The following is a 24532-nucleotide window of genomic DNA, read 5'->3' as shown; positions in this document are numbered from 1 at the left end:
AGATCAGAGCCAGGTGGCAGGGACCATCATCTACTGCCCCATGTGCATTCACAGGGAGCTGGATAGGAAGGCTGAGAATTTCATTCCAGGCCCTGGGATACAGGATGCAGGTTTCCCAAGTGTCAGTGTAAGCCACGGCACAACAACACCAATGCCAACCCATATATCATCAGTTTCATGGCCATGAAGGAATTCCATTATTTCCTTTGGATTATTCCTAGAAGTGGAACTGCAAAATCAAAGGGTCTCAAGATTTTTAAGCCTTTGAATATTAATAGCCTCAGTAACCAGTGAGTCAGTGGGAGATGGGTTTCATGAAGCAGGTCCACTTTCCCTCTCACCCACCAAAATCTGTGGTTGCACAAGTCCCTTATAGGAAACATTGCAGTATTTGCAAGTAGCTTCATATCCTCCCATGTGCTTCAAATCATTTCTAGACTACTCACAACATATAATACAATGCAAAAGTTATGTAAAAAGTTACTATACTCTTTGTCAAGGGAAAATGACTCCCTTGACAAGTCTCTAAATATTTAGTACAGAGACAATTGTCTTTTCATAAGTATTTTTAATTCACGATTGGTTAAATCCAAGGATACAGAACCCACAGATATGGAGGGCTGATGACAATATCCAAAGATGCTTTATAATGTTCATGCAAAATGTGTATCAGAAAATTGCACAGAAAATTGCACAGATTTCAAAATGTTTTTGCACCAAAATAAACAAACATCTTTTCATTCCATTCCTCATGAACTTTTTGAAATACCCCCATATATTCCTTGAGAGGTTACTTCTATTATTAGAGCAATTCCAGCTTTGTATTTTGTGATGATTTTCATGATTTGCCTTTCTCTAAACACAACTGCTAAGAAGTTGCTCAATCTCACTGTTGTGTCTTTGCAGCGATTCGTGTGTCTTTAGGCTATCGGTGCTCTGGAGTTTTTCCACAAGTGTGGACAGGTATGGATTTAATTTTATTTATTCTGCTTGTCAATCATTATTCCTTTTTATTTTTGAATTTGAGTTTTTCACCAAATTCATCAAAGTTTTTCATCAACCCCATTAGCCCATCAGATATAGCCCTTCTTACATTCTATTCTCTTTCTCATGCTCTCATTAAACAGAGCTTTATGCTAAACTCTAGAGCAGTATTTAGGCTTCTCTATAACTCACCCATTATATTTTTAACAAGTGTATTTTTAAATCCATTTGATTCTTCCTCAAATCATTTTCTAGTGCCTGTTTGCAATTCCATTTTTTATTTCTTTAAAATTTCTTACTTATTTTATATTTTGCATTTGAAAATTACAATATCTGGTCTCCTTGGGGGAAGTGTTCATTTTTATCTCATTCATAATAGTTTATTTTCTTGCTTGTTTGGTCATCTTTGGTTGTAGGCTCTTGTTGGCTGATCTTATTCTCTGGATATAGTCGTGGTCAAATTAGGAGTATTTCCTTTGAAGATGGTTTGACACTTGCTTGTCAGGAGTTAGGGAGCATTACAGACCTAGGACTAACCTCAAAGTCAGCTTTTCATCATTCTCCCACATCCCTCCAGGACAATTCAGCCCTTTGTGCTTGCCTGCTGCTGCTTGCTCCCACCTGTGGCTCCAAATCACTTTTTACACATAGTAGATGGACAATTCATAGATGTACATTGTTGTGAGGTTGACAAATGCATTCAAATTATGCACCCTCCAGAACCAACCAGCTTCTAAATAGGAGGTTTCCCTGCCCCAGGAGTATCCATTGTGACACACTACCAGAATAGACGTCTAATTAGGGCTTTTTTGAAAGTTGAGAAATGCTATTTGAAAAAAAAAATAAGCCCTTTGTCCTGAGCAGAATAAAAAAATTACATTTTCTTTTCATCTGTCACTTCCTTTCTAGAAAAAAAAAAGGAGAACTGAAACGGAAACAAAGGGAAGAAAAATGAGCTGTAGCCTGTTATGTCAGTAAGTGGTAAGCATTATGCAATTCTATTACCTGATCTACTGTGGTCTTGAAGTTGGAAGGCATGGATGAGGTCAGTTTTTCGTCCAATTATTCTCTCTTTTAATATCTTAATGGCACTGCTTTCAATAGTGTACACCCTGTGTTACAGAAATAATCATTAGTAAAAATTATACCAGACATTCTGTCCTGATCCATTTTAATGTGCTGTTAGCAGTTTGCAGTCTCTGGTTTAAATGAATTGCCTAAATTCCCACAAACTGTGTTAGCAGATAGTGAGTGCATACATATGTGTATATGCTTGTTCACATTTATGAAACTTTAAAAGGATAAGTAGTGTTTTCATTTGGGTTTTGAGGTTCACATGAATAATTATTTGAAAACGAAGGAAAATAAAGAAGGACTTGCTACACTAGATAAGAAAATTCATCATTAAGTTACTGAAACAAAATAACAGATACTGACATGAGAGGAGACTGATACACAAATAGAACATAAGTTTCATAAATATGTCTAGTGATGTAAGGCAACAACACATGTGACAACAGTGGTATTACAATATAATAGAAAAGGATAATTTTAAAAATTGGTGCTAGCATACTTAGCTAATCACCAGAACTTAGAAACTTCTGCCTCATACCACTTACACAAATAAATTTGAAATGAAACAGGAACACAGGAATAAGATAGTCATAACTTCTATATTATCCTTCAGAATCAGAGGATGGCATTCAGGACTCACCAAGGTTACTGCAATCCACAGGTGCTCAAGTCCCTTGTATAAAAGAACCTAGCATTCACATATAAGCTATGGATACTGTCTTGTGTAGTTTAATTTCTTAATGACCTTTGCTACCTAGTATCACATAGTGCTATATAAATAGCTATTACACTGCATTGTTTAGAAAATAATGAAAAAAAACCTGAGATGTTGAGTTCAGACACTATTTTTAAGTGTTTTCTGTTTTCAGTTAAGTCCATAGATTCATAACCTGTGAACGTGGAGGACCAGTTATACATTATACATATATACATATGTATGTGTAATTGTATATACATAAAGCAAAATGGCAGATATAAATCCATTCATATCAGTAATAACATCATACACAAATAGATTAAATAATCAAATTACAAGGTCAAGATTGTGACAATGTATAAACACAAAACAAAACAAGATCCAATTATATGTAATCTACAGGAGACACATTTTAGCTTTAAAGATCCAAAGAGACTGAAAGGAAAGGATAAATTTCAGGCAAATAACTCTGACAGCTACAGTGGCTATATTAACAGTAGACAAAATGGACTTTAGAGACATTTTTTTACAACAGAAAGGAAGAAAACCAAGGGGTGAGGGAAGCAAGCCTCCCAAAGAGGACTCAATCTCTAAAATGAAAGAAGGGCTGTCACTAACGGTCAAACAGAAATAAGAACAAATATAAGGAAATATTATGATCGTACACCAACAAATTAGACAATCCATAAAAATAGACAAACTCCAAGATAAACACAAATGATCATGATTTACTTAAGAAACAGAAAACTGAACATGCCTGGAACAAGTAAAAAGATTGATTATGTAATCAAACAGCTCACAAAGAAAGCCCAGGGTCAGATAGCTCCATTGGGGAATTCTATGAAATGTTTGATTTTTCTAAGAAATAAAAGAGGTGAGAATACTGATGAGAAGCCAATTGTACCCTGATGCTAAAATAAAAGATAAGAAAATTAGACATATTTCTCTTATAAATATATGAATATATATTATACATATATCATAAATATAAATGTAAAATCCTCAATAAAATACTAGAACACTATATGTAGGTACATGTAAAAAAGGATTGCACACCATCAGCAACAGCATTTATTCTAAAATAATGTTTTATGTAATATCCGAAATCAATCAGGGTTTTTGAATAAAGGAGAAAAATTATATGACCATCCCAATAGACGCAGAATAAAAGGTGTTAATCAAAATTCATCACTCACAAACTAAACATAGAAAGGAACTTCCTCAACCTTCTCAGGGCCATCTACCAAAAAATACCCAGCTAACTGCATCCTTAGTGGTCAAAGATTGAATACTCACCCCTTCCGAGCAGGAACAAGATACGGAGAACTGCGCTGATCACTTTTTTCAACACAGTACTGCACAATTTTAGCCATGGCAAATAGGCAAGGCAAAGCAAGACATGCATCCAAATGAAAAAAAAAGTGTAACTATTTCCATTAGGAGAAAATCTCTCTCTCCTTTTAAAGGATATTGCATATAGAAAACCCCTTTTAAAGGATATTGCATATAGAAAACCCCAAAAGTTTCATTAAAAAATGATCAGAATTTATAGCCAAGTTCATCAAGGTCAATATGCAAATATCAGTTATGCACAGTGGTTAACATACCACTGGGATACACATGAATGGATCTCAGAGACATTGTGCCAAGAGAAAGAAATCAGTCACAAAAGATAACAAACTGTGTGATCCTAATTATATATATGTCCAGAATAAATAAAATCCATAGAGAGTAAACAGATTAGTGGCTGCCTGGAGCTGTGATGGGAGGAAGTAACTGGTAGGTAACTGTTAGTGGGTAAGTTCTCATTCTAGGGTAGTAAAAATGTTTAATAATTACGGAAAGGGGGGCATCGTAATGCAGCAGGTTAAGTTACCATTTGGGATGCCTGCAGCCCATATTGACATCCAGTCCCACCTCTACTTCCCATCCAGTTTCCTGATAATGAGCAGCCTTGGAGGCAGCAGCAGATGGTTCAAGTACTTGGGCCACTGCCACCCATGGCGGAGACCTGGATGGAGCTCCTTGCTCCTGGCTTTGACTCAGCTCAGCCCCATCCAATATGGACATTTGGGAAGTGAACCAATGAATGATAGATTCATATTCATTCTCTCGCTCTTCTTCCCTCTTTGCTTCCTTCCTGCATCATCATTCCTTTCAAAAAATAAATAACATTAAAAAAAATTTTATAGAGGTGGACCTGGTCCAACAGCCTAGTGGCTAAAGTCCTCGCCTTGCATGCACTGGGATCCCATTTGGGCACCAGTTTATGTCCCGGCTGCTCTGCTTCCAACTCCCTGCTTGTGGGCTGGGAAAGCAGTCGGGGACGGCGCAGAGCCTTGGGACCCTGCACCCACATGGGAGACCTGGAAGAAGCTCCTGGCTTCAGATTGACTCAGCTCCAGCCGTTGCGGCCACTTGGGGAGTGAGCTAGTGCACAGAGAGCTTTTTCTCTGTTTCTCCTTCTCTCTGCATATCTGCCTTTCCAATAAAAATAAATAAATCTTTAAAAAATTATATACAGGTCATGGCTATAGAATATAAATATACTAAAGATAATTGAACTGCAGCTTTTAAGTGGGTAAACTTCATACCAAACACTTGCATTTCCCTGATGATTAGTGATACTGCACACCTTTTCATGCATGTTGATCATTTTTATGTTTTCTTTAGAAAAATGTCCAGGCCCTTTCCCATTTTTAAAATCGGCATATTTAAATTGGCATGCTTCTTGTTTTGTTTTTGTTTGTTTGCTATCAAGTAGAAGGATGACTTCCTTACCTACATTGGCCATTGTACTTGCAGTGAGCTACGTATTTGAAGGAATTTTTAAAAAGATTTATTTTAATTGGAAAGTCAGATAAACAGAGAAGAGGAGAGACAGAGAAGAAGATCTCCCATCCGATGGTTCACAGCCTAAACGGCCACGGTGGCCAGAGTTGAGCCAATGCGAAGCCAGGAACCGGGAGCTCTTCCGGGTCTCCCACACAGGTGCAGGGTCCCAAGGCTTTGGGCCGTCCTCAACTGCTTTCCCAGGCCACTGGGAAAAGTAGGGAGCTGGACGGGAAGCAGGACCACTGGGATTAGAACTGGCACCCATATGGATGCCGGAGTATTCAAGGAGAGGATGTTAGCTGGTAGGCTACTGCGCTGGGCCCTGATGAAGGAATTTTGTCCTTTTTTTGTATTGCTATATCTAAATCAGTGGTTAGAGCAGTGTTTGACCCACAGTAGGTGCTGCAAAGGCAATCTGTTCAATAAATAGATAACTGCCTATTTTCTGTAGAGCACGAAGAGAAGGGTGGGCGAGTCTATGAATTTTAGTTGCTGTGAAAAAGAAGCAATAAGGGTGAAAAAGATCACTAATATTTTCCTTATACACTACTTTTTTTCTCTTTTAACTACAAACATATAAATTCCATAATGTAAAAGAAAAATAATGTTAAAAGAAGAAAAGGAAGACACACTCTGAATGCCATCACTGCTGTCACAGGAAGAGAGATACTCCACTGTTTTAATCATATCCACTTCCTGGGAGAAAAGAGAAGGGGAGAGAGAGGACAAGGCTGTTTGTGGAGCCCAGATGGCTGGAGGCAGGACTGAGCAGGTATGGCAGGCAGTTTCTTCTCTTTACCATCAGTCATGTTTGAGCGCATACTGCTTTATCCATTCAGGAAGATGTATGAATTGAAAACTGCTCTTTTGGCTTTCAAATGCAGGTGCATTTGCCATGTGATGTCTGGAGTTATTTCCACTTTATTTTTACCAATGAGGAACCCAAAAATGGCTCTCTTCACTCACATGACTGCTCTTAGCCACTTGGGAAAAGTCATTACTGGCAGCGCTCAGTGTTCTTAGAGGATACGCACCTTTGGTGGAGAGGCTTTGGGGATGTTGACTTAGTGACTCGGTACTGGAAAAATCGAAAGTTCAAACCAAAACTCAGTCTGATGTAAGCTCCTCGATTGCTACCTTCCTCATAGTAGTTAGAAGCCGAAAATACCGTAATCACCTGATTACAGAAAAAGAAAGTCATGTTTCTGTTATAATAGTTCTCAAGAGGTCATTATCAGAAAGTTTAATTCTTAAAGTGCAAGCATCTTAAAAAGTACAGAATCTCTCAGGTTATCCAAGTCTAATGTGATTTCCTGTGATTCTACTAGAAGGAAACAAGGTTTTGACTCAGTATCTTCCAGGCATGCTAACTCCTGATCACTCACCCATGATTCCCATGCATGGCCCTGCAGTCCTGTATACAACTTTATACCAGATCTTAGAAGCCTTTCTGCTTCGTCTTGCAAATTTTGATTTTTCTAAGGGGATAGATAAATCCCCATTTTCTGCCTTGTAATATCTGAACATTCAAATATTACACATGTAATGTGGAGGACAGTAACTGTCAATGACAGGAAGCATAACTTGGGCCCAGAATTGTTCTAATGAGCATATCAATTCAGACAAGCTATTGCTATTTTCCCTTTTCTTATTACAAAGGAGCCCTAAATAACACTTACCTTATCCTTCTTGCAATGTTAATATGAGCTTAAAATGAATTAACATATTTAAGGAAAGAGAAGATTTGGCATAGAAAGAGATGCTATGCAATTTGGTATGGGTAAAATACTATTTATGTGAAATGCTTGGACCCAGAAATAATCCAGATTTCAAAGTTTTCTGGATTTTGGAATATTTGCATGGCTCTACCAACAAAGGCTCCCTAATAAAAAAAAAATCCAAAACCTGAAGTGCACCAAACCTGAAACTTTTTTTAAGCGTTATGTTGGAGGTCAAGAAATTTTGGATTTCAGATTTTCAGATTTGGGATGCTCAATCTGTATTCACTGCTGCTCACTAAAGAAAACCGGGGTGGGGGGTGGTGATGCTGGGGTGTGTTCCCAAGACAACTTGGGACAAGAGACCACTTGTTCAGTCTTCACTTCTGCTGGCCTTTTCCTACAACACTGAAGGAGCACAACACAGTCCATTTTAGTGCTGGAAGCTAAACAGATTACAGCAAGCAAGTTGCTGGAGGTGACCTCGCAAGGATTTGAAAGGAAGGTGTGTGTTGTGCTGTCTTCTCTGCAAGGACAACATGTGGAAGGCGGGAGACAGCAAACTAGACTTGCTGCCACCTTTCACATGCTCTACCTATAACCTTGGCATCACTGTTTGGTGTCACCACGCAGTCTGAGAATGAAGACTTGCCAGGTATGTTAAGTGTCACATGTCTGCATTTCTGTGTCTGGGATTAGGGAGGATCAGGGAACAACATACCACAGCATCTCTTACAGTGGGGAACAAGTAGGTCTCTCCAAACAGCCTATGTGAATTCCATAGTCTCTGACTTCCACTTGATCGTGGGGAAGACATAATCTCATGGGTTTGGCAGGTGAGACGTGCTTGACAAAGAGAAAAGCTCCTGCTTGGGGCAGGGAATCTGGGAGCACACCACAAACAGGCTTAGCTTACCTTCCCATCATGGCAGATTTCATACCCTTCAGGCTTGCATTCATGAGATCTGATGAGCATCTTCAGCTGATATTTATTAAGAACTTTGGCAGTAATGTCTGATCCAAAATAGCAGCCCCCTCCTCGACCTGTGTTTGGATAACAGCCTTTTCTGCCTCTGGGATCACTCCACAGAATATCAGTAACCTTGGAACAACAAACTGGATTAGGTTGCTTCTTACAAGTGAGAGTCTAGTTCTCTAGATTCCAGCTCAGTTGCTGGAAATATTCATCCAAGGTACACCCCAGGCTATTTTTCATTTCTCCTTCAAAATTGTTTCATCCTCATATCCACCAGAAAGCCCTTCTACAATAATTTCTTTCTGCCCATCACCAATAATTCACAATAACCAAGGCAGTGATATGTATTATAGTAAATCAGCCCTTACCCTTTTTTTGTCTTTAAAAATTCCATCACAATAGATGAATCTACATTTTTTTAAAACTCCTTCTTAAAACAGCTTCATTATCATGAGAAACTAGTTCTTTACAATGAATACACAGCAGGTGTTAATAAAGTAGGTCTTCCTGCTAGGGTTTTGACCTGGGTTTTTGTCCTCTGAGCAGGCTCTCTCCTGTCACAAATCCAAAATCTGACTATCCACCAATTTCTCCTAAAGCATCCCCACTAACCCTTTGCCCCTTTATAAATACTTTCTCAATGTGAGCACATGCAAGTGCTTTAATAGAATAACATTTGCTTTGGTGGCCAGAAGAGGCAAATTCAGATAACATGACAACCAGGCCTGAAGATCCAAGATTCCAAGAATATTTTTCATAAAAAAGTCAGAAGCTCATTTTTTTGTGCCTCTGATCAACGTACAACACTTCTTTATTTAAACTTCTATAAGCACATAAAGGGCAGTAAGTACACTATCTTTGTCACTGAGGCTGCTGACCTGGAGAAAACCCTCTGGGTCTCATTTCTGAAATGTTTAAAAGCAGGCATCTGGGCCAGCTGACCTGTCAAGCACTGGGAAGTTCTAACAGCCAAGGATGCTGAGAGTCTATATTTTCCATATCTTTCTTTGGAGGGCACCTACAGGCAGGCATCTATCTGAAGCCATGCACTTTATTCTACTGGCTCAAAATCAGGTCTTGAGAAGAACAGAAATAGTCATTCCACCAACCTAGGCCGTACACCCATCTATAGATTTGGTATTGGTGGGGGGCTAGGAATGAGAGGGAAACCAGTGAGGTGGAGAGAAAAACAGAGCTGGCAAGAAAACTATCCTGGAATGATAGCATCTCTTACAACTGGACAAAGCCTGCACCCGGCACCGCCCAGACACTTGCAAAGATTTTGATGCTTGACTGAGGTAAGAACTAAAGCCCTGGAAAGAAGAGTGACCTCAAAAGTCTCCTTTTACCACTCCCCTAAGATTCCAACATTGGTACAACACTACCTCACAAATAGATAGAATGGAATCCCTTTACTTGGTTGGCATTTATGGCAAAAATAAAACTTGTATTTTAAGGTGAGTCATTTCTGATTATTACAACCTGCATTCAGGTTTGGGGGCAAGACTGGACCTGAAGCGTATAATGAAGGAGGAAGTATTGAATAGGAGGAGTTATACTTTATTAAAATGGAATTATATTTTCAATTTTTACATGAGATACAAATCATTTACAGCCAAAATCACCCCTGTGAAACTTCTTAACTTACCCTGAAAGTACAATGTACATGATTTTATGTATATAGCCCTATGTAATAATATGCATGTTACACAGATGACAATGGCTAGTGTGTGGTAAAGAAATTTATGAAAATAAATTTTTGCATATATCTTTCTCTTTATGCAAAATTGAAATATAATGCTCCTATGGTCAGACATTTGTGAATTAGAATAAGTACTGGCCAAGGAGTTAGCTATTCATAGACACTTATGTCACTTTTGGCAAATCTCTTGGTCTATTCCTCATCAATAGTATAATCAACATATATTTAACATTCATTTTTCTTTGATTCAGAGGTATAAAGGCTAATGTTTTTTCCCATTTTATTATTATGCTTTATTATTTGATACAGCTTGCAGAGGCTTTGGGATTTTCCTTACTCCCTTTCTAAATTCCTTCCCACCCACGCTGATTTCCCCTATATAATAATATAGTTCTTCATAAAAGTCATAAGCCCATCATTGTGGGCATGAACAATGGCACAGAGTCCAGCATTTTATTGTCAAGATCTATATAACAGTTTCATTGGGAGTCCATCTTTGATCCAGAAGTAGAGATACATACTGCATTGTATTCTCACATCTGAATATGATAGTCTCCATTACACAGTTACTATACATTCCCTTAAATGAAAAGTCACAATACAAAATAAACAGGAAAAAAATAGAAATTTACAATGCCATGAAGTTAAATAATATGCTACTGAATGACTAACGTGTTGCTAAAGAAATGAAAAGAAAATCAAGAACATTCTTGAAGAAAATGATGCTACTGTATGATATATGAGTCAGTGAAGAATTTAACATGAAAGGGAAAAAAACTGTTTTTGAAGAAATGAAAATAAAAACAAAAACATCAAAATCCGTGAGATATAGTTTTTGCTGAACTTTATTGGTGAGATGTGCCTCCTTTTGGCAACAAATAGATGGGTTTCCTTTTCTAATCCAGTTGACTAATCTATGACATTTGATTGATGAATTTAAGCCATTTACATTCAGGGTTAATATGAATGGATGGTCATTTGGTCCTGTCATTTTAGCAATGGGTTGATCATTGATTTAGTCTTCTTTTGTTGTTTTACTGGGATGTTCTTCACATTTGCCTTTGGTTTTGGTGTGTGCTATTCCTCTTCTCTGTCAAGAGAACATTTTTAAGTATCATTTGTAAGGCAGGTCTGGAAGAGGCATATTCTTTTAACTTTTCTTTACTGTGGAAGAATTTTATTTCATTGCCAAATACAAAGGAAAGCTTTGCAGGATAGTTATTCTGGGCCAACAATTGTTTGCTTTTAGAATCTGGAATATGTCACTCCATTCTCATCTGGCCTGTAGAGTTTCCTGTGAGAGGTCAGCTGTGAGTCTGATTGTCATTCCTCTATAGGTCAATTGATTATTTTCACAAGCACATTTAAGGATCTTTTACTTATGTTTGATTGAAGAGAGCTTGATCACCATGTGTCATGGTGAAGATCACTTCTGGTCAATCCTGTTGGGAGTTCTGTGCCCCTCCTGGATGTTGTTTCCCAATTCTTTCTCCAGACTAGGAAAGTTTTCCTTTATTATTTCATTAAATACATTTTTAAATCCATCTTTTTTTCCCTGCACTTTCTGGAACTCCCATAACTCTGATATTTGACCTCTTTATTCTTGAATACTGTTTTTTAGCTTGACTTAGCTCTGGTATCAGCTTTTTGATTGTTTCTCCATTGTGGCAAGAAATATCTTCCAATACCGAGATTCTTTCTTCTGCCTCATTCACTTTATTATTGAGACTTTCTACAGAATTTCAGGTTTGCTCTATTGTAAACTTTCTTTCCAATAATTTGTCTTGATTTTGTTTCAGTGTTGCTATTTCCTGTGTGATAATTCCTTAAATTCCTTGAACTCCTGTATGTGCTTCTTGTTGTTGATAAGGAGCTTTATAATCAGTTTTCTGAATTCTGTATCCTCCATTTCCTTCATGTATTCCTCAATTAACTGTGAGGTTGGCAAAGGCTTTTGCTCCTTTGCAGGGGAGTCTTCAGTAACATTCATTGTGCCCTGTCTCTTGTTTTGCTCTTGGTCATTGTACTGGTTAGCAGATTCTTCTCCTTAGGTCAAGTTTCTAAGCTGCGTTACTCAGAGGTCTACAATTAAATTTTACTTATTGTGGTTAGTACCAGGTTCTTCATTTGCAGTCACTTGTGCTATTCCCTCAAGCAAGTTTCAGGTCTAGGCTCTTGTGTAAGATTTCCACCATGGTCTCCATAGCTCCAGTTTTTGGTTCACCACTCTCTATCTTCTGTGAGCCCATACTGAGGCTATATCATTGTCTGTACAACCTTTCACCCACTTTCAAGCAGTTCCCAGGATTATGGTGACACCATGGTGGTGCTGATCTTGCTGAAAAATGCTGGCCATTAGATTGGAGGGCCACCCGGACCTATTTTGACCCACAGGATGCCTAAGTCAGTTTTATTTTCCCTGTGGGACCAGTGCAATGCACTGAGCTGGAACTGAGTTTGTTCTGAGCTCAGTGCATGTGCAGCTCACTGTTGTCTGTATAATCTCAAAACCTTTGTCACATTGTACAAAATGGTGCCTGATGTCCACTGGTGGAGATCTGGATATGCTGGGGGCTATCCGACCTATTTTGGGTGGAACCTGTAGAATGCCACATTGGTGCAATACATTGTGCCAGAAATGAGTTCACTCCCAGCTTAGTTTATGCACAGTCCCATCCCAAAGACTTCCTTTGCCTCCCTACACAAAATGGCACCCAATGCAGCACTTGTAGGGGGTCTGGACTATGACATCTACCCTGTTCCCGCACAGCCTATTTGGGATCTGTTGTTTTCTCTCTCCTCCTGATCGAATTAAGCAAATCAGCAGGATGGGCAGTTCTTTGCTTGGATTTACCTCCTGAGCTCCCAATGAACTTCCCTTCCCACCTGGCTGCTGGTGGAAGCGGCAGCTGCTGGTGGAGCTCAGATTGCTGCTTGCTGACTGCCACACAGAATCTGGTCACTGAAACATCACACCATTGTCTCTACTGCTTTCTCACGTCCATCAGTCTCCAGGTGCCCCTCTGTTGTCGGTTTGTCTTCTATTTTCTGAAATATGCCCTCTGCTTTACCCTGGCTAATGATTCTGTGTTTGCTTAAACATGTCTCTACCCTATTCCACCATCTTGATTCTCCAAGGGTAATGGATTTTTTAAGAAGTGAGCTTTCCTTTTAGAATCAATTCCATGAGTTCTGCATTTCATTTTCCTGTTTAGGCAAACCCAGTAAAGTGAATGATTTGTAACTTGTTATAGCATAGATTTGATCCTGGAGCTCACAAGCAAAATAAATCTATAAAAAAGGGACCCTCTGTTGGAGAAACCAATCCCATAGTATAAAATATCTGCTCCCTTTCCAAACCACCATATCCTGTGAAATACAGAAGCATTTGGGTGGCAATTGCATGAAAGATGAATTATCTACCACATTTTCCTCTGAAATCTTTGGAACCAGAAAACAGGAACATTTTACAGAATTGCAGCTTTTATATGACCTGGTCAACAAAAATCTATTTGTGATTCAGCTTTTAAATCTCCTCAATCTAAAATAAATCCTTAAAGAAGTAGCTCAGGCTTGTTTGCAGCTCTAAGTAATCCAGTTTCTAAAAGTATGCTTTGGGGAGGACTTAACTGCTCTGCAAGGTGTAGCTAAATGCTCCCTTTCTAAGACGTTGATACTGAAGAGTCACTGTTCTTTGGTATGTTCCCTTAGTGATGTGCGTTCTTTCCAGCTTTGGAGCCTGTTGTTGGAAAAAGCTACGCTCAGCCCAAGCCTTCCAGCCACATACCTCAATTTCTTTAGATCCTGTTCCTTGTCTACACTCTGCCTTATTGAGTGGGGGGAGACTATGTGCATCATGGCCTTCCTGAGAGTTCTATCATCCTCCAGTCATCTATCTCTTGAGAAGAAAAGGGTGATGATGTGATGCAGACCTGGGATCATATCCTGCGCTATCACTCATTACCTCATCAACAGATCCCAAGCAAATCATTTCCCTCTTGGGAACTATCTCAAGAAGGCTAACCCTATTGAAAATTGCAATTTGTCCCCAAATCCAATTTTCTGTCCCCTCTAATCTTGTTCCTACTCCTTACCACTTAACTTACTGTCTTATTTACTTATTGTATTATTACTCAACACTGCTTAAAATTTAAGCTCTTGTGGAAACAGACCTTTGTTCAGTGACATTTCTCAAAAGCCCATAACAGAGCCTTACCTACAGTTGGTGCTAAATAAATACTTGTTTAATGAAAGAATGAAGAGAAGGAAGGTGCTTAGGCTATAAATCAAAATATTTGTGACATCTCTGTAACCTATCTTTTCTTGTAAGTCTGTCCTTAAAGAAAGGGTATTACACTTGTCTCATCTCTCTAAACCATGGGTAACTCTGAGTAATGTTATCTCTTATCTCTTGGTAAGCCTAACACAAAGCTTAAACCAAACACTTTGCCAAGAGTCACGCACTTCCATGACTACAGACAAAATGAATAATATATGATCTGTGCGGTAGTATAACTCATGGATATTAAGAAATAAAGTCATTGTGAGCTCTGGTTTTATCTCAAAATCTCATGTCTAGCTAACTTTGCAGCAACAGCAGGGAAAAGAAAATTAGGGGCAAAAGTAAACCATTCAAATATTGGGCATGAGATTCTAATCAAATTTACCCTCCATCAGCCCCAGTAATATATGTGGAGCCTGTGAAATGCCACCTCTATATAGATGGTACAGGGGGAGATTCCACTGAAGAATGATACCCCCAAGAATTATACTTAAGCAAGCCAAGATTCTAACTCCCTTAAGCCTCCAGAGGCCATGAATTTCTTTTGTGTAATTCCTATCTCTTTAGCATTTATTCATTATAATCCTAGAAAAGCCAGTGATTTCAGTCTTTGGAATTTGAATTTCAAAATTTAAGGAGGTCTCCTTTCCTATTTGGCTACAGGATGTCTCTTATACGCACTTTGTTATTAAGATTTATTGATTGAATTCAAAAGAGTTATGGCAGGATAGAAGAGGAGGAAGAGAAAAAGAAAGAGATCTTCCACCTGCTGGTTCATTCTAGAGATGGCCACCACAGGCAGGATTGGACCAAGCTGAAACCAGGAACCAAGAGCTTCATCTGATTCTCTCACATGGGTGGAAGGATTCCAAGCACTTGGGCTATCTTTCACTGCTTTTCCCAGGTCATATATCTGAGAGCAGGACAAGAAGTGGAGCAGCTGGGACAAAAACCAATACCAATATGGGATGCCAGCATCACAGATGGTGGTTGGTAAAACTTAACCACAATGCCAGCCTCTCTTATACTTAAAGATTTTCTTTTACTTACATGAAAGACATAAGTGAAAGAAGGGAGGCAGAAGGGAAGGGAGGAAGGGAGAGTGATTAAGACTGACTCCCCAAATGCCCACATGGCCCTGTACAAGCAGTAGAAGCCTGGAGCCTGGAAATTAATCCAGATTTCCCATTTGAGTAGCAGAAACTCAAGTACTTGAGCCATTACTGCTGCCTTTCAGGGTCTGGCTTAACAGTAAGCTAGAGTCAGGAGCCGGGGCCAGTCACTGAATCCAGGTACTCTAACATGGGGTGCCTGTGTCCTAACAAGAAACTTCAGCACTAGGCCAAACACCTACCCCTTTTTTATTTTGAAATATTTTTAGTATACAAGTCAGTGACGGATTCCATTTCTTTCTTTTAAAAAAGATTTATTTTATTACTTACTTAAAAGGCAGAATCAATCTCTCTCTCTCTTTCTCTCTCTCTCTCTCTCTCTCTCTCACACACACACACACACACACACACACACACACACACACACACACACACATATCCCCCTTCCATCTGCTGGTTCGCTGAAAAATTAGCCTCAATAGCCAGGGCTGGATCAGTCTAAAGCCAAGTGCATCAGCAGGAAGCTGGATCAGAAGCAAAGCAAAGTAGCAGGGACTAGAATTGGCACTGATATGATTTGTGGGTGTCCCAAGTGACAGCCCAAACCTATACCATCACAATGCTAGCCTTTCCATTTCCCCCGCCTTTTTTTCTTACCATTCCTTCTTTCTCTTTCTCTTCCCTCCTCACTCTTTCTTTCTCTTTATCCTCCTTGATTGATTACAGAGTATTTTATGTCAAACATAAGGGTTTTGAAAATATTTTCAGCAAGTAAGAGATGAGAACCAAATCAAGAAATGAACAATTAGCTAAGAAAAGTGAGAACTTAAACACCATGTGGTAGCTTGCTTAGTGTTTCCCAGCAGCAGCTATTAGCCCACATTGTATGGATGTGTGTCTAGGTGCACTTATGAGCACACACGCATGTGCAAATGCATGCATGTACTTGTATGCTTATATGTAAACAAGAAAGCTACTTATATTGGCTACCATTCAAGTCACAGGAAAAACATTCTTATCATTAAGCATTAGTCGATTTTAAATCAATTATGTGAAATCTGAAGGAATATCTACAAAAGATCTTTCCCAAATGTTATGATTTTTTTTTTGGAACATTGAAAAGCAGCATTCTGTAACATCTCTTTCTACAGTGAGAAATATTATGGCCCAGTAGTTAAAAGTGGAAACTTTAGGGGCTAGCATTGTGGTACACTGGGTTAAGTTACCACTTACAATGTTGGTATTCCATATCAAAGTGCCAGTTTGAATTCTGACTGTTCCACTCCTGATCTAGCTTTCTGCTACTGCTCGGGGGGAAGGCAGCACAGGATGGCCCAAGTACTTGGGTGCTTGCTACTCATGTGCTAGACCAGGATGGAATTCTTCACTCCTGCCTTCAGCCTCATCTGGTCTTCAATGCTGCAGCTATTTGGAGAGTGAGCCAGTGGATGGCTTTTTGTGTCTCTAACTCCCAATCATTCTTCCTTTCAAATAATTTACAAGTAAGAAATCTGCTTTGAAAGCATGAACACTTTAGAGGCCAACAAATTTGGATTCAAATTCAGAGTGCTCTCTTATGACATGGGAATCATGCTACTCATCTCCCTAGGTAGATTCAGTGAGATAATATATACAGTCATTGTCCCTCAGAACTTGGCCTGGTAATATGGGGTAGAAATTGGCAAGAGAACAACTAAACTATAGGATTGGAAGCTTAGGAAAATGCCAAAATCCACTAAAGCAAATGAGCAAGAAGACCCAATAGTGGTCAATACATTTTTGTTGAATGGATAAATAAACAGAAGCACTACCGATATCCTGGCTGCATGCAGAAGCCACTAGAGTTACCAAGAGGCAGCTTGAGGCCATGCATTGCTGTCACAGAGATAAATACATGTCTTATTTTTGCCTTTGATCCATCTTTACAGAAATGTGTTAAAATTCCCCCCAAATAAAAATGTAACAACAGGAATGGCATTGCTAGGAGCTTAGTAGACCCCCTCCCCAGTGAAACAAGCATTTAACTGGTGAAAATTAAGGGGGAAAAAAAAACAGGGCCCGGTGCTGTGGCCCAATGGCTAAAGTCCTTGCCTTGAACGTGCTGGGATCTCATATGGGCACCAGTTCTAATCCTGGCAGCTCCACTTCCCATCCTGCTCCCTGCCTGTTTGTGGCCTGGGAAAGCAGTCGAGGATGGCCCAAAGCCTTGGGACCCTGCACCAGTGTGAGAGACCTGGAGGAAGTTCCTGGCTCCTGGCTTCAGATCAATACAGACCAGCCATTGCAGTCACTTGGGGAGTGAATCATTGGATGGAAGAGCTTCCTCTCTGTGTCTCCTCCTCTCTGCATATCTGACTTTGCAATAGAAAAAATTAAATAAATCTTTTAAAAAACCAGGTAGGGACTGGACTGGAATTGTGGTACAGTAGGTTAAAAGCTGCCACTCACAATGCTAGTAATCCATATGGGTACCAGTTCTGCTTCACATTCAGCTCCCTGCTAATGAACTTGAGAAAGCAGTAAAAATGGCCCAAGTCTTTGAGTCCCTGCTACTCACAAGGGAGATCCAGATTGCATGACCGGCTCCTAGCTTTGGCTAGCTAAGTTCTAGCTGTTGCAGATATCTGCAGAGTAAACCAGCGGATGGGAAATCTGTTTTTTTTTTTTGTCTCTCTGGTTTTCAAATAAATACATTTTTAATTTAAGTTGTCCTAATGGTATACATCATATAGAGAAATGTTTATTTAAGAAATTCTACTAGGGACCAGTGCTGTGGGTAACCCCATATAGGCTCTAGTTTGTATCAAAACTGCTCCACTTTGAATCTAGCTCCCTGTTAGTGCACCTTGGAAAGCAGTGAAGATGGCCCAAGTCCCTGGGCCCAGGCATTCATGTAGGAGACACAGATGAAGCTCCTGGCTTTGCCTGGCCCAGACTTGTCCTTTGCAAAAATTTAGGGGTGAATAAGTAGATGGAAAATCTCTCTCTATATGTCTCTCTAACTTGTCTTCCACATAAATAAACCTTTTAAAAACAAAAACAATTAGACACAGGGGTTTTTTTTTGAGGGGGGGAGGTATTACTGAAAAAAAAAAAAGAGGTCCCTCTTTCCTAAGCAAACAGTAGAGGAGGTTTTGCTGCTGAAGAGCTAAAGTGATGAACATCCTCTACTTCACCCAGTTCTGTGTTACAGATTGTAGATTCCAGGCAAGCACAGCACCTAGAACTGGGGCTCCCTTCCCCAACACACAGGGTGAACTCTCCACCTTAGGAATGGCAGGCTGCAAATACCACATCCCAAATGTCTCCATCCCTGCTCACTCAGAAGGAGAAGATGCTGGGCCAGGAATGGTAAGCAGAGAGCCCCAGAGCTAGCATCATTGCCCACCATTCTACTGTAGAACAGAGCTGTCATTCTGAGAAGTGGGCTGCTGCTCTGGCTCCAAGCTCCAGTGCAATGGCACAGAGGCTGGGTGCAGGGAGAGGGAGGCAGGTGGAGAACAGAGGTCTCCACGATTATGCCTAAAGGGACTGGCTTTATTGGCAAAGAGCAGGAGGGATCTTACAAGTAAAACAGAAATCTTAAAAGTAAATAGGAGAAAGGTAGTGGTTTCCTGCCATTAGTAGCAACAGTAGTCCAGTTCAAAATTTAACTGTCAGAATCAAGGAAAGAGATTGAGAAGGACCCTCTAACAGGTCAGACTGAGCCTCAAGGATGGCTAACACCCTGCTCCTGCAAACGAGTTCAGCTTTAATTGCATTAGACTATGGAGCAAATTATGGCTGAGAGGGCTTTGTTAAAAATAATAGAGCAAGAGGTGAGCAATTAGTGAAGACTAATAGCTGAGTCTGACACAAACAGCAATAGATAACCCAGACACTTACAGTGGATATCAGGGAAAGATGATCAGAGGAAGCCCAGCAACCACAATTATCCCTGGTAGTCAGCAATGATAGCAGACTACACATTGACTGAGCCAGCCCAGACAAGTCACTAAATCCAAAGCAAATAACAATGGGGACAGCCATCTAGAGCTGCTACAATCGAACATATCCAGTATTCAACAAAAAGGTACAAGACAGGCAAAGGAAAAAGCAAGCCTGTATACAGGGTCAAACAAGTGAGCAATGGAAGCTGCTTCAGAAGGAACTAGGCACTGGCCTAACAAATATCTCAAAGCAACAGTTAGCAATGTATTCAGTGACACCTATAGGGAACCTCACCCAACAAGAGCAAGATATTTAGTCTTCTCAACTGCACATATAGCAATGGCTAGGATAGACATAATGTTTTGTGTCCAGGCTATAAGATAAACCTCAATAAATGTTCACATGATTTATTTTTTAAAGTGTTCACTGGATTTAAATCATGCAAAGTCTATGTTCTCTGACCACAATTAAATTAGAAATTGAGGGCACGATGTGATGGCTCAGTGGGCACTGGTTCATATCCCAGCTGTTCTACTTCCCATTTAGCTCTCTGTCTGTAGCCTGGGAAAGCAGTAGAGGTTGGCCCAAGGCCTTGGGACCCTGCACTCACATGGGAGACCTGGAAGAAGCTCCTGGCTCCTGGCTTCAGATCAGCTAAGCTCTGGCTGTTCTGGCCCCTTGGGTAGTGAATCAGTGGACAGAATATCTTTGTCTCTCTTTCTCTCTGTAAATCAGCCTTTCCAATAAAAAATAAATAAATATTTAAATAGATAAGTAAAAGTTCTCATACTTATGGCCAACTGATGTTTGATAAGGGTGTCAAAAATTCAATCTAAGGGGTGAGTAGGGAATGTGGGCAGGAGGGTGGGTAAGGGTGGTAAGTATCACTATGTTCCTAAATTTTCTCACCTTACATCAATAAAATAATTTAAAATAAAAAACTCAATATTGATTTCCTAGTCTTTTTAAACAAATGTTTCTGGGATAACTGGATGTTCATGTGAAACAGAATGATTGCAGCATCGTACCTCAAACTACACACAAAAAATAACTCAAAATGGATCAAACACCAAAGTGTAACAACTAAACCTACAAAACTCTTAGAAACATGATAATAAACCTTCCAAACATTGGGTTGGGTAATGGTTCAGATACAATACCAAAAAGACAAGCAAGCAGCCAAAGAGAAAATTATATAAATCAAACTTCATTAAAATTAAAACTATTATGCTGTAAAGGCACCATTAAGAAAGGCAAGACTGGAGCGGGGGGCACAGCAGGGAGGGGAGAAAAGTAAGGGGGAGGGGAGACCCCAGTGCCTATTAAACTGTATCATAAAATAAAGAATAAAAAAGAAAGGAAGAAAGGAAGGAAGGAAGGAAGGAAGGAAGGAAGGAAGGGAGAAAGAAAGAAAGAAAGAAAGAAAGAAAGAAAGAAAGAAAGAAAGAAAGAAAGAAAGAATGAAAAGAAAGGCTAGAGACTACCCACAGAATGAAAGGGAACATTTGCCAGTAATGTATCTAATAAGGGATTTGCTAGTGATAAATCTAATATCAAGTAATATCTGTCAGTAACTTACTTAATATCCAGGATGTATAAAACTCCCACAATATACTAATGAAAGGATAATAACTCAGTTTTTTTTGAATGGGCAAAGGATATGAATAGACACTTCTCCAAAGAAGATCTACAAATGTCCAGAAAAAATATACAAAAAAGTATTCAACTCCATTAGTTGCTCTGCAAATGCAAACTAAAACTGCAATGAGATTGTATTTCATGTCCTCCAGGATGACCATAATGAAAAGGACAGATGGAGCGGGCAGTTAGCTCAGTGATTAAGCTACCACTGAGGATGCCAGTGTCCCGTATCAGAGTGCCTGGCCTCTAGTCATAGCTCCACTTCTAATTCCAGCTTCCTGCCATTATACATTTTGTGAGATAGCAGGAATACAATTCAAATTCAAATACAATACAATTCAAATGCCTGAGTCCATGCTGCCCACATGGGAAAGCTGAATTGAATTTTAGGCTCCTGGGTTTTGCCTGGTTCAACTCTAGCTGTTGTAGACATTCAAGGGGTTAATCAGAGGATGGAAGATCTTTGTGCCTTTCAACTACAATGTAGATTAAAATAAAAAAAGAATGCACAATAACAATTCTTAGAATGCAGAGAAGTTGGAACCCTCATACACTGCTAGTGTGAATATAAAATGATATAACCATTTGGGAAATCAGTTTGGAAGGTTCTCATAAAGTTAAATTTTAGAGTTACCTTATGACATTTAGAGTTACTTAACACAACTGCACTCTTTATACCCGAGAGAAATGAAAATGCATGTGAACCTAAAAACTTGCTAATTTTCTTAGCATTATTCATAATAGCCAAAAAGTAGAAACAACCTATATGCCCGTTAATTTATGGCTGAGGATGTTCCCCATCCACATAATGAAGCATTACACAGTAATAGGAAGAAATGAGGCATCAGTATGAGCTATAGCATGAATGAAACTCAATGTGCTGGATCATAGAAGCCAATTACAGTCAGTATATGTCCATGTGAACAATATGCTCAGAACAGGTACATCTATGAACACAGAAATTAGATGAGCAGTTACCTAAGCGTGGGGGTGGAGGCAGGAAGGGTTTGGGGAGTGACTGCTTAATAGGTTTGCAGTTTCTTTTTCAATGATGAAAATGATCTAAAATTAGATTGTGATAATAGTTGTACAATATTGAGAAGATACCAAAAACCATTGGCTTCTATACTCTTTAAGTGGGCAAGTTTAATTATGCATAATTGTATCTCAAAGTGTTGGAAATATTGCAAAGAATCCAGAGAAAATGACAGTCTGCTAATCACAGTAAAGCCAGTTTTTATCTACACATTCTAAGGAACAGCAGCATCTATGCTACTGTCTTTATTACGATTCTGGTGAACACCCTGGTTGCCTACCTGTTCCCATTCATGCTTTGATAATTGTTCAGAAAAGGCTTCGCTTAATTTGCTTTTCTTCATGTTGGAGGCATTGTCTCCATCTACAAGCCCTGGTGGCATCAGCACAGATTTCATCTACAATATAAAATCATGATTTAGTGAAACTGCCTGCACCCCATGCTAAAATACAGAAACATCAGAAGGCAATAGGATTCTGTCTATATTGTTGTGCCTCAACCCAGTGAGAACCACCGGTACCATTCCCATCTCACCCGCGGCCTCCATCTTCTGGACTCACTGATGCAAGTAAGGTGTGGCTGTTCAGTTCTGGTTGTACAAGTGTGGCCATTGCTCTACAGGGAAAGGCTTCCGGGGTCCTCAAGCTACAGAGGGAAGTGCTAGCCATGTGCTGAGGCATTAGTGTGGAACTTGGAAGAATCCAAGAGCAGGACAACACCTCCTTCTGAGCCTCTCTGCAGGGCTTAGGGAAGCTCAGGAACACCTCACAGAAGGGGGGTTGCTATTCATTTTGCTGCATCTCTCAACAGAAACGAAAAGTATATTTGTGTCTAGGACAGTTCTCAATGAGGTGTAGTTCTCAACCTGATTCCACTAGCAAAAGTCTAGGTTCTTTACTCCTAGTTACAATGCCACTGTGCTTCTTTGGAAAAGAAAATGTCTTCCTGATATCACATCAACTGCTATAATTGCTGTGTAATCCCTTACACAACCTAGGATTGCCATTTAATAATTGTTTCTTTGTAGCTCCATGCCTTTGGAGCTCCTGTCTCATTGGGATGATTGAAACTTCAATCTCCGCTATTATGAGTAAGTTCCCAGACTGTCCCTCCTGCCTCCTCCTAGTAATTGATCTCGTGTTTTTTGGCAGAGCAGAATATTCTGAAAGGACCCTCCTACTTTGTGTCTCTGTCACTCAGTTCTCATAAGCTCACTGGGCAAAGCCATAGGGTCTTTATCATATGCATAGTTCTGCAGTTTTCAGAATCACTTAGCATCAAACTATTATGCTTCTCACCAAAGCACTATGCTGCCATTTTCTCCTGTGAAGCAGGGGTGGGGAGGGGTGGTAGTGGTTCTACTAGCTATTCTGCCCCATTCCCCTTGCTGACTTTAACTCTTCCGGAATCTTCCTTCTCTGTCATGCTGGATTGACATGTGACCTGCCCACCTGACAAAATGCCTTCACTGGACCTAAAATGGAAGTTGTTATCAAGTTCCTCCAATTCTATCCCCACCTCATTTACAATTATCTACAAGTACAGGTGTAAACCATTTAGTGTTGTCACCCCTATAGCTAGAAATTCCTGTGGTATAAAAGAGCTGGGTTATATATAAAACCAGACTTGAAAATCTGTTCTTGTATCTCATATGATAGTTCCAAAAGCTTGGACCTATTTCATTACAGTTTAGTGATATTCAGTATGTGTGTAGGGCTGGTTCATCTTCATTCTAGGAGAGGGAGAACCCACAAACCATACGTACATCAAATTGCTTTTTTTAAAGTCAGTCTATGAGCAGGCAGAACATAGACTGAGGTGGGGAAGGTAGGTAGATAAAATCAGCAAAAGGTGCTGTAAAAAGACCTCTGCCAACGGTGCTGGGGCTTATAATAATTAACCAGAGAAGCAAGGCAAGGGAGCAAACAGTTACATAATTCTTCATTTAATTTTGGAACCTGTTGTGAAGGCTATGTACAAGGAGTTGGCGAGCATATTAAAAGGAATCTGAGTTAGACCTAAGGCCATATACTGAAGGTGAAATTAAAAGGATGAGAAGACAATAGGAACAATATTATCATTCTTACGTGGATAAAGGCTCTAAATCTCAAGGTGCAGAAGGGTCACATTTCTGTCTCTTAAAAATTAAATTCCAATTCTAGTTCCTATCTGCCCAGATCGGTTGGAAGCGAATTATCAGTCCTAAGGGGTAACAGTTCAGGTTTCCTATGTAACACCCCTTTTGCTCTTAATCTGGTCTCTTTCTTGCTTGGCTCTGGTACAGAAATAAGACACCTTCAGGGTCCAGTGCAGTAGCCTAGCAGCTAAAGTCCTGGCCTTGAATGCTCTGGGATCCCATATGGGCACTGGTTTATGTCCTGGCAGCCCCCACTTCCCATAGCTCCCTGGGAAAGCAGTCAAGAATGGACAAAGCCTTTGGATCCTGCACCCATGTGAGAGACCTGGAAGAGGCTCCTGGCTCCTGGCTTTGGATTGGCTCAGCTCCAACCATTGTGGCCACTTGAGGAGTGAATCATTGGATGGA

General features: G+C 39.8%; 1 protein-coding gene across 1 annotated transcript in view; it reads right to left on the bottom strand.

Annotated features, from left to right (window-relative positions):
- PPEF1 (protein phosphatase with EF-hand domain 1) overlaps window positions 1-24532 on the bottom strand; it is an 89717-nt gene that overhangs the window by 4256 nt on the left and 60929 nt on the right. Inside the window, exons 10-13 of the mRNA XM_041002589.1 lie at window positions 22268-22384; window positions 8225-8410; window positions 6625-6767; window positions 1990-2096 (exon numbers count right to left, since the gene is read on the bottom strand). Coding sequence (XP_040858523.1) covers window positions 1990-2096; window positions 6625-6767; window positions 8225-8410; window positions 22268-22384 — 553 coding nt within the window. The remainder of the gene's footprint in view (window positions 1-1989; window positions 2097-6624; window positions 6768-8224; window positions 8411-22267; window positions 22385-24532) is intronic.

Source organism: Ochotona curzoniae, unplaced genomic scaffold (assembly GCF_017591425.1).
Source record: "Ochotona curzoniae isolate NIBS_2020 unplaced genomic scaffold, NIBS_Ocur_1.0 contig_1274, whole genome shotgun sequence".
NCBI lineage: Eukaryota > Metazoa > Chordata > Mammalia > Lagomorpha > Ochotonidae > Ochotona > Ochotona curzoniae.
The sequence above is the reverse complement of the archived record's forward strand: the minus strand, read 5'-3'. Positions and strand labels throughout refer to the sequence as shown.